Source organism: Pan troglodytes, chromosome 21, assembly GCF_028858775.2.
Source record: "Pan troglodytes isolate AG18354 chromosome 21, NHGRI_mPanTro3-v2.0_pri, whole genome shotgun sequence".
In the NCBI taxonomy this organism is placed as follows: Eukaryota; Metazoa; Chordata; class Mammalia; order Primates; family Hominidae; genus Pan; species Pan troglodytes.
In genome coordinates, this window is record NC_072419.2 from 70,823,902 (window position 1) to 70,835,139 (window position 11,238).

At 35.0% G+C, this 11,238-nt stretch overlaps 1 protein-coding gene across 1 annotated transcript in view; it reads left to right on the forward strand.

Moving 5' to 3' along the window:
* Window positions 1–10,095, forward strand: part of LOC129138158 (MAM and LDL-receptor class A domain-containing protein 1-like) — a 35,465-nt gene extending 25,370 nt beyond the window's left edge. Inside the window, exons 5-6 of the mRNA XM_054674393.2 lie at window positions 8,024–8,144; window positions 9,956–10,095. Coding sequence (XP_054530368.2) covers window positions 8,024–8,144; window positions 9,956–10,095 — 261 coding nt within the window. The remainder of the gene's footprint in view (window positions 1–8,023; window positions 8,145–9,955) is intronic.
* The last annotated feature ends 1,143 nt before the right edge of the window (window positions 10,096–11,238 follow it).

Here is an 11,238-nt window from a genome sequence, read left to right on the forward strand (position 1 = left end):
GTTGCTAAGTGACTGTGTAAATATTGTCTTTGTGCATCAAATTTCCTAATGTGTGAAAACCAGTGATGATAAAAGCAATACTCTAGGGGAGTCTGAATATTAAAGATAATATAGCTAAAATGGCAGCCATGAACGTGGGCTCTGGAAACTTGGGTTCAAGTTAAAGGGTTGGGGTTGGTGGTTCATGCCTGTAATCCCAGCGCTTTGGGAGGCTGAGGCGGGTGGATCACAAGATCAGGAGATCGAGACCATCCTGAGTAACACGGTGAAACCCCAACTCTACAAAAAATACAAAAAATTAGCCGGGCATGGTGGCACGTGCTTGTAGTCCCAGCTACTCTGGAGGCTGAGGCAGGAGAAGCACTTGAACCTGGGAGGTGGAAGTTGCAGTGAGCCGACATGGTGCCACTGCACTGCAGCCTGGGCAACAGAGTGAGACTCTATCTTAAAAAAACAAAAACAAAAAAGTGTATGATTATAGGGAAGTTACCGAAGCCCTCTATGCCTCTTTCATTAGTGGGGTGTGAGGATAATAGTTGGGGATTTAAGGTCATCTCATCCTCATTTCTGAACAAATTGAGATAAATATAGAGGTTAAACAGGTAGAGAATACATATTTTGGAGCAGATGGCTTTAGAATGTAGAGTCACTTATTTAAAATAATGCTTGATCTTAGAATAAATAGAATTACCCAGAGGACAATTGACTGTGCTGGAGAAATATAGAGCTCATACTCTAGGCGAAGTCTCTTACCTTTAGCCAGAGATAATATCAGTGTGCATGCCTCCTGAGGACAGGCTGGCTCCCAATAGTGGGTGTTGAATGGGAGAAGAGGATGAATCGAGCTCCCCCAGGTTACTCTTCTAACTTCACAGTCAGGTAAATCTTCCTCCTCCCACGGAGTGAGGGGTAAGTAACAGCAATGTTACTACAGTGAACCACCTCCCCATGAAAGCAGGAAGACTAGGGCATAAGCATCAACTGTAATCAATTACTGTTCTCTACTTTATACAGTTATTGTGAGGATTATATGGTGTATACTTGTAAAGCACATGGAAGCAAATCTGGCACAAACACAGAATTCAGCTGTTTTTATTGCTGTAGTTATTCCTTGGATATTGTCTGGAAATAGTAGACACTCAATAAATCTTAGTGTTCTCTGTTTTATAAAGGGAATTCCCGCTTGATCAGAACTCTAGGCTTGATCATTAAAGGCTTCTTTACTCAGTGAAGGTCCCCAACGTCCCTTCTCAAAGATCAATTTATTCTATTCTCATATTTAATGGACAAAGACATCATGAATACTAGCAGCTCTTAATTGGGAAGCATTTGACACAAAGGCTGGTCATGGAATCATTTTGGTGTCAACCTCCATTGCAAGGAGCAGGGCAATGAAATCAGAACAATTTGATCTTTTGCCTCCTGCATTTATATTCTATAGAAAATTGTTTTCATTCGGTTTGCTTTTAGTTAGAATGAAACTCACCAAGAAGATCGTTCAGAGTTTGTCATTAATTGACATATTGAGAAGAAAATAGAATGTCCTTTCTAGCAGTAAGTAATTTAGAAATATGAGTTGAAACACATGCCATTTCTGTCTACAGCTGGAAGCTCTCATGGACCCATCAGCATTACTGAAGAGTTTCAGTGAATGCAATTTTTGTTTTCTCTTTAATGTTCTACTTTTTGGATATAGTAATGGTTTTGCTTTGCAGTGCAAATGGAGACTATCCCTTATTATCTGGGGGCATATTAACTAGTTTGTAGATGGGCAGTTGTTTGGTTAGATTCTGTGATTTGGCTGCAATGGATGTGTGAGGGTTTCTAACCCAGCCCTGCTCCTCCCTCTCCCTTCATCCCCCTGCTGGTGGCTCAGCACCTTGTGTTGCTTTTTCTCTCCAATCAGCCTCAATGCTGAGTTCTTTCGAGGCCTCGGCCATATTGAATTCCCAGAGAAGCTAAGACTTTTCCTCTGTGCCTCCCCACTTAATCTGCCTATGAGTTGGCTACAGCACACATTTATTTTGGAAACTACAGATGAGTAAAAGAAAAATAAGAAAAAAACATCCCCTCACATTTCACTCTCAAGAAGCCCATGACAGCCCTATAATATCCAATCAGCAATTTAGAAAATTAAGTTTGGAAAGCAATAAGCTTTTTAAAAATGAGTTTAGAGGCAAAACCCAAGCTGCCCTGAACCACTGTGAGGCCTTTAGGCAGCTGATTTCATGATAGGTTTGATTAAACAGTGCTGCCCCCAATCTCCCAGAGGGTGTCATGTAATAAACACTCTCGGTGTTATGTTACCATTCTCAGCTCTGAGCTATTCACATTTCAAAACTCATCTGGCCCCAAAGACTTTAGATAAGGAACTGTGGACTTGCATTGATGTTCTGCTGTGAATCAGTCTGGATTTTATACATACACAATATATAAAAATAGATACACTTGCACAGATACATACATGGTAATATTTAATCCATGAGTATTGCATATATTTACTATTAAATATTTCTAACTAGTAGTTAAAACAGAGAGAAACAAATACCTAAATACAACTCAGGATTAACTAATGTTAACATTTTGTTTGCTTATAATGTTAAAGTTTGTTTGCTTATGAAGATGCAACTTTTGTCTTCCTTGTATCTCTCTCCATCCCATTTCTTATCCTCTGCAGAAAAAAAAAGATGCTAATATTATGCTGGCTTTAACCTGATTTCTCTGAGTGTATTTTTAAAGATATGAAAATATACATGAGGATTCTAGCTAGGTACAGTTCTACTTTGTTCTTTTATCGACAACAAATGAAAAAGATATTTTACCTACAAATAGTTAATCTAGCTTTTTAAATATTCAAATATTTAAAGTTTGTCTTCTTGGATATAAGCTAGGATTTAAGATTAGTAGCCTGAATCATTTAAGGGTGACCTTAGTCATTGTCTAGCTTTCAGTTCCACGTGACTAAGCTCTGAACATATTTATACAGTACAGTGTAATCCAGTCCAAATATTGGAAAGAAGAAAGACATCAAATCACGTGACCTCTGTGTTCCCTTTTAGCCATGAAATTCTGATTCAGTGTGGTTCTTTTGATGTCAATTGTAGACAGTATAACAGAATACAGATTGCTTTGGGTTTCATAGCAAATAAGCACCCCTAGTTAGGTAGGGCATTTGCTCTTCCTGCTGGCAAAGAATTAGGTTTACTGTTTTCTCTGTAAGAACAGCAAATTAATGACATTTCAATATTCCCTCTATTTCTTGTGAGAGTTTATTGGAAAAATTTAGGTCAAAGAGTTAATAGTATTTTTCAAATCTGTTTTAACTTGGCCTGCTCACTTGCTATGTTCAGCTTTTCACACAAATAGATTCTTTTAATATTTCTTTTCCCCCCAACTATTGTGCTGTTTTAGTATATCAAGGTGGCACTTTTTCTGAGTAGTCCATTGATTTCAAGTTGCTCTACTTTCTTCGAGCTTCCCATTAAAATGTAATTGTATCATATTTTAGATTTCATTTTGAAATGAACCTTTTGTGAAATTTCACACAATGATGGATACCATGTTCTCTCTTTATCGGAGTCAATGATATAAATCAATAACAATTTCCTGACATTATTTGACGATTCAGTGAAGGGTAAGATTCATAACACAAAAGTAAAAGGTGATCGAGTCTCCGTAAAGTTGCTGTGTCCTTGGCCTGCTTAATCTAGAGCTGCATGAAATCTTGTTTCTCCAGACAGCCCTATTCTACAGCATCCACTAAAGCCCAGTTATCTCTTTATTTCATTAGAGAGATGCAGGATAGTATAATCATTAATGGCTCAGCTTACATATTTTTCTTACTTGACATGTGACATTCAACCAATTACTTCTATTCTCTAATCTTCTGTTTCTTTCACCTTAAAATAAGATGAAAATAGCATCATCTTCACAGGATTAAAACAAGTGAATGTGACTGGCATATAGTAAGTGCTAAATAAAAGGTGGCTGCTGCTCTTATTATTGATACCATCATAATTCTTCAAAAATTAATATATTCCTACTACTCTCTACTCCTTCTTACTATATCTCTATTTTCTCTTGGATTCATATTCATTTTTCGCTCCTGTTATTTTTTTTGAAAACAAGATTTCTATGTTAATTGCGTATTTGTCTGGAAAAGCACCTGAGTTTTGCACTTGTAAAAAGTAATCACTTGATTATGAACATTTATGAATTTTTGTGGTTCCTAAAAGCAAGAAATTATTTTGTTCATAGAAGGAATAATGTAATTGAATAAAACAAAAATCAACAAGATCCCAAAAAATAGTTTTAGAAGAGTGAGTCATCTAATTCAATTTAAAATGTAAATTATTCAATTACCTTGAGAATCTTATCAAATGAGGTTTTCACTCTTCCTCCATCTGTGGTTGAAACAGCTCTTCTGAGTGACCTCTTTCTCACTTATTGATTACCAATTGATGCTGACTGTAGTTCCGAAAGGGAATTGGTCACAACATTTTATATTTATATATATATATATATATATATGTATATGTATACACACACACACACATATATATACACACACACATATATATGTGTCTATGTGTGTATATAAATACACACATATATATGTCTATGTGTGTATATATACACACATATATATGTGTGTATGTGTGTGTATATATACGTATATACACGTATATACGTATATATACGTGTATATACGTATATATATCATATATACATATATGTGTATATATATCAGTTTGGTTATATATACATATATACACATATATACACATATATACATATATACACGTATATACGTATATATGATATATATCATAATATATGATATATACATATATGTGATATATATATCATATAATATATGTATATTTACACATATATGGATATATATATCATATATCCATATATGTGTATATATATCAGTTTGGTTATATATATACATATATACACATATATACACATACATATATATACATATATACACATATATACATATATACATATATATATGTATATGTATATGTGTATATCAGTTTGGTTAAAACCAGCAATAAAAAATAGGAACAGCCAAGGTGATTTTGAAACCATGAGATGGTCATTATTTACAGGTGTAACAGACATTTTTTGAAGGAAGTACTTGCTTGTATTTTAAAATTCGTATGATTTTAATTAATGGTAGAATTACAATTTCTAATTGTATAATTATGAATTTAACTATGTAGAAGTCAGCAAGCAAAATATAAATGACCTAATATTATTTTTATTTGGCTTTTGAAGTTGGATTTATCCTTCCATTTTAATATGAATATCTAAAGGAACCTGGTGGGTCCCTTCAGGTAAAATAATGTAACCACATTTTAAAGACTACCTCAGGATTTTACTTCACCTCATCCCAGGGCCCACCCATTCCATTCAAATAATGTGAGCGTGTACCTCTTTAGGAGCATAGAGAAGTGCCTCAAACTGTTGTTTTTTTTTTCTCCAGTTTTCTCTGAGTAGCACAGACCTTCAAATATGATGGTCAACAAATGCTTGTCTAATGAGTCTGAAGAATTAAACATCTATTTTAATTGACATCAATGCAAGATGTATTATAATAATGAATATAGAAAAACTCTTTCAAAAGTTAAGCTGTCCAAAAAAATCACAGTCACTTAATGGTATTAAACACAATATATTTCTAAAGTACAATACTTGTGTATATTTTACCAAGATCCTTCTTCAAAACCTATGTTATTTTCTGCCTCTGGAATGAAGGCTAAATTTCTTAGTTTAAGATTCTACAGAAATCATCTCTAATCAGAATCTTAAAAAAATATTATGCACATCACATTTAAATATCAAAAATTGCAAATAAAGCAACAGTCCCTGCTGACCACCCTCATCACCCACCATAGATTTTATCTTGAGTATCTTTAGATACCAGTTTATTTTTACTTCCAGTCCATTTTCTATTTACTTAATATGTATAAATGTACCACATATACTTGGAAATCTAAACCATTGTATGTTTTCAGCCTAAGTAATATTATACTATAATATTTTTCTGTAACTTAATTTTTTTACTCCAAAACACATGTTGAATTTCTTTCCATAATGACACATGGCGATAGATATTATTTTTAACTGGTATAGTATTTATCACTATTGATTGATTCATTCACATGTAAGTTCTTTCCTGTCATTTGTCATCAAAACCAGCACTGAAATAAACATTCCTGCACAAGCCTTCATGTGTATACCTTTGAGTGTCTCACTAGGATAAATGCCAAGAGATTAACTCAATTTTTATAGTCTATGCAATTTTTCTTTTTAACAAATGCTATCTAGTTTCTCTCCAATTGAGCTGTACCAACTCATGGAATTTTCCTCTCCATCTATTATCTGATTAATTTGTTGTTCTCTTAAAATCTTATACTCCGTTAACACCCATCAACATTTTCTAAACACACCATACACTTTCTCTTCTCTGTGTTTTTGCTGCGATTGCTGCCTCAGTTTCTCGAGGTCAAATGTTTTGCCCAACAAAATTTGGTATCATGGAGGCTTACTATTACTTCTCCACCAAATCTTTTCCCAAACTCTCATTATTGGCAGAAATAATGAAGTGTCTTCTTTGAGTCTCCTAGTATCTTATACTTATTTCTTATACAGCATTTATGATGTAGGGTAGTGAATGTATCATACGAAGTGTAGGAGAGGAAAAGTAATACCATTTCCTCACTCATCACAAGGGACATGGCTGGAACCCCTATAACAAAAGAGAGGTTAAAAAGAAAAAAAATAACAAATTTATTAACATTTTATGTGACATAGGGGCCTTCAAAAACAAAGGCCTGAAGACCAGGGAAAACTCTCTATGTTTATGCTTAAGTTCAACAATGAATGGACAATCATGAAGAAATACAAATGGACAGAAAGAATATGATCTCATTGTAAAAACTTGGAAAGAACTCAGCAAAGATCTTTATGGGCCTCTCTGTGTAGTGTTTCTTTCATCCAGGTATAGATAGGGTAGGACACCAGTTAAATGAGGTTCTTATGGCCTATTTTGAGGAGAAGTAAGCCGGATAATTCCTTTATGGCTGGCTCTCACAAAGGAAAGAGAGGGGAAGGCAGAGAGGGACTCCAAGGTGCTATATTTTGGGACAGGATGTTCTGACTCCAAGGTGTTGTATTTTGAGATAGCATGTTCTGAGCCCTGGCACAAGTAAATTTAATGATCCTTGAGATTGGAGACCCTTCTTGATAGGATAGAAATGTACCTTCTGTCTGTGTCCTGGAGTGGTGGTCCACTATGCAGGTTCATAAGATTCCTGGCATAAATTACTTCTTCCTTTCCCTCCTTTCTCTCTCTCTCTCTCTTTTTTTCTTCTTGGAATAACAACATAATATGAGTAATTAACAAGAAAGAAAACAAATTATATCAGTCATTATTCAGCGTTAGAATAAACTAAAATTAAATAGGTGTCTCTGAGTGCTTCAGTATATGAATATTATCAACCACTGTATGTGGTTATTGATGTGTGCTTTACTACAGTGAGTATGTTTCTGTGTATGTATATAATATATATTATGTTTGTATGAATGTATATAATATTTAAATATTTTAATATGGAAATAAATCATTGCCTTCAGCACACTGATTACAAATCAATTCATATCTCAATTAAATTGAGTTGTAAGTCACACAGTTGATTACCCCAAAGAGCTCATTATAAATGCATATGACTTAATGGCTCCAATGAGAAGAGAGCCCTTCACTCGTGATGAATGTTACCACTTTAATTGAAACAAGGTTACCTTTGGCATTAAGGTACATAAGACGCTGTCAAAGCAGTTATGGTTTTATCAATTTAAATTAGGATGTTCTGGTCAGAACAGTTTTCTAAAATTAGATTGGAGAATGGGACAGATGTAAATAGGGTTCCTCTACACAAAGAAATATGATTGTAAGACATTACTTTTGTGATGTGTTTTTAACAGTTTTATCTTTCTGTAATTATAGTTAATTTTGGAAGCTACTGTTTTGTCATCAGATGCTACCGTTGCTCTAGATGACATCAGTGTGTCCCAGAAATGTGAAATTTCCTATAAATCACTACCAAGGACCAGTACACAAAGCAAGTGTAAGTTTTTCCTTGTCGTTGTTGCTGTTTTAAACATTGAATTAAGCTCTTCTCAGTATCAAAATATAAAATGTATTAGAGTCACGAATACCTAATACAGGGTGTGGATTATATCACCTGTTCTTGAAACCTAAAATATATATATATATATATTTTAAAAGGTAAACAACTGGTCTAGTCCTTAGGCCTCTCTTCCAGTAATATGGAAAATATTCTATGCTTGCAGCTGAAATTATTGCATCCAAATATTTTAATTATAAATATTATGAAAAAATTATAACTATTTTGCATATTTTAAATACACTTTTATAAATATTCACTTCTCCATTAATTTTATTCAGAACTTCAAATGAGCATGTAATAATATTCATATTTCAGGATCACCCAGGAGTTCAAAAAAAGCAAAAAGCTTGTGTTTGGGAAAATGATGTAAGGCCAACCAAAATTTAAAACTGGACCTTAAAATTCTGTGTTTCTATTCAAAATTTAATATTTTCAAATCACAGATGGAGTTTGTCTAATTCTTTGACTAAATTTTTTGGAGAGAATATCAATTACAGGCCAGAAATGTTGCCATAAAAATGGATCTCATATAGTCAACTATGTATTTTAAAACCTAATCATTATTTAGATTCTGGGATCATGTACACATTGAAAGAATTTACACTATACCTTCAGTTACTTTCTCTTTCTAGTACTAATTGATGTTTCTCTCTGACCACTCCTACCCTCAGATCTCAATGAATCTGACAATATTAAAAATGTTTTCTGAAAAGTGTCACACTTTATTTTTCTTAATCTGTATCTATGGAAAAGATTTGCATATGAAAATCAGACATACTGTATATTCCTAAGTTATATTTACTTAAACAACATATTTAGTGAGTGCAACAGTTGTATTCTTACAGGAGCTGAATGGACTAATCAAGAAAAATTTGGGTCACATGATTCTGGATTGAGACGATTAAAGAACTTTTAATTAAAGATCCTTTATTAAAGATATTTTTCATTCGAGAGGGTGTATATTTCTGGGTGCTAACTTATATTGGGTTAACGTGTATTTACTTTGTTCAGAATGTGTATCCTGCATGCATAATAGACCATTCTAAGCTCTGCGCATGTGTTCATGCAAGTGTGTGTGTGTGTGTGCATGTGTGAGCGTGTCTGCCTGTGTGTCTGCATATGTGTGTGTGCATGCCTGTGTGTCCGTGTGTGTGCGTGCATGTGTGCATGTGTGTGTGCATGTGCATGCGTGTGTGCATGCTTGTCTGTGCACATGTGTGTATGATTCTGATAGACACCGAGGAGTGCAGAGCAGCAGATTTAATGATTCATTTAAAGATTCATGAGTTTGGCCAGGCGCGGTGGCTCACACCTGCAATCCTAGCACTTTGGGAGGCTGAGCCGGGCGGATCACTTGAGGTCAGGAGTTGAAGACCTGCCTGGCCAACATGGTGAAACCCTGTCTCTACTAAAAATACAAAAAAATTAGCCAGGGCATGGTGGCAGGCACCTGTAGTCCCAGCTACTCGGGAGGCTGAGGCAGGAGAATGGCGTGAACCCAGGAGGCGGAGCTTGCAGTGAGCCGAGATCGCGCCACTGCACTCAAGCCTGGGTGACAGAGCAAGATTCCTCTCAAAAAAAAAAAAAAAAAAAAAAGATTCACGAGTTTTTAAGGGTTAAACAGGATTACCTTATTTTTGTTGTTTAATTAAAGATTTTCTTTCTCCTAATTAAATACCACATCACCAGAATCATAATAGCTGAAAAGCATTAAAGTTGACATTGAAGAGCATTCTCTTGTAATGTAGTATTTGGAGGTATAGGGGCAGAAAGGTGTGACAAAAACCTTTCCTCACCCATCATAAGGGTCACAGCTGACACTTCGAGAATGAAAGACAGTTTAATGAGAGAAAAGCATAACAAATTTGTTTATCAAAGTTTTACTTGACACAGGAGCCTTCAGAAATGAAGATGCAAAGACCCAGAGAAAAGCATGTGCTTTATTTTATTTTTTCGTTTTTATTTGTTTTTCAGCCCCTTTTCCTATTTAGAAAACTGTGTATTTTTCTGCTTAGTTTTGGTGAAGAACAAACAGCCATTTTGAAATGTGATCGGACAAAAGGGTATGATCCAATGGTAACAGACTGAGCAGGGAAACTTAGCAAAGCCTCTGTGTTCAGAGTCTCCTTGACTCCTTTGTGTAGAATTTCTTCACCCCTGGGAACAGGAAAGGACCCCTCTAGAATGAGGATCTTGTGACCTAATTTCAGGCAAGATAAGCCAGATAATTTCTTTATGACCAGCGCTCACAAAGAAAGGTCAGGGAAGATCAGAGTGACCTTGTTCCTGGGGTACCTCCCAATCTCCTTCAGTTCAAAGTACTTTGGGGCAGCCTTTCGTGAGCTCTTACCGAGGCAAAAGTGTGGTTAAAGGTTTTAAATCATTACTAAAGTTAACCTTAGCAAAAGTTTTTGAGACACTTGATCTTGCTTACGGAGAATTCTTTTCTTAAATTCACTCAGGATTCATGGATATGTGCATCCATCTGAACACCAGATCAGTTGGATAGATAATATATCTAATTAGGACAAATTACATGAATGATTCCTGAAAGATCAATGGATGTACACAAAGGAAAAAAAGGCGTTTCTTATTGTTTTTGCAAATATGTCCAGTAGACAATTATAGGATCTCATTTGTGGAGTTCAGTATTAGTAATGGGCAGAAGTTTATGGAGAGAAACTGAAAGGAATATTTAAAAACGTGCCATGCTCCATTGACAGTAAATTGTTGTATGTATGGAGCAGAATGGCCAAAGGTTTACCCAGACTACCCAGACCCTGTACAGGACTTGAAGTTTTGAAATCTTTAATAGGCATACAAATGGCTGCACCACTTCAAAGCAATCTTAGAGCTGTAGTTTTCTGCTCACAGTCCGCGTGATGAAAATCGCAAGTGCTACTTTGATTTGGCCTTTAATCAAGCTTCTTCTCCTTCAGAATATTTAAAAGCTACTGTTGATGAAATAATTTTACATTCTGTTTATTTGTTAAAGGGAGAGAGCCTGTTTTACTCTCTTAATCTCAATTTT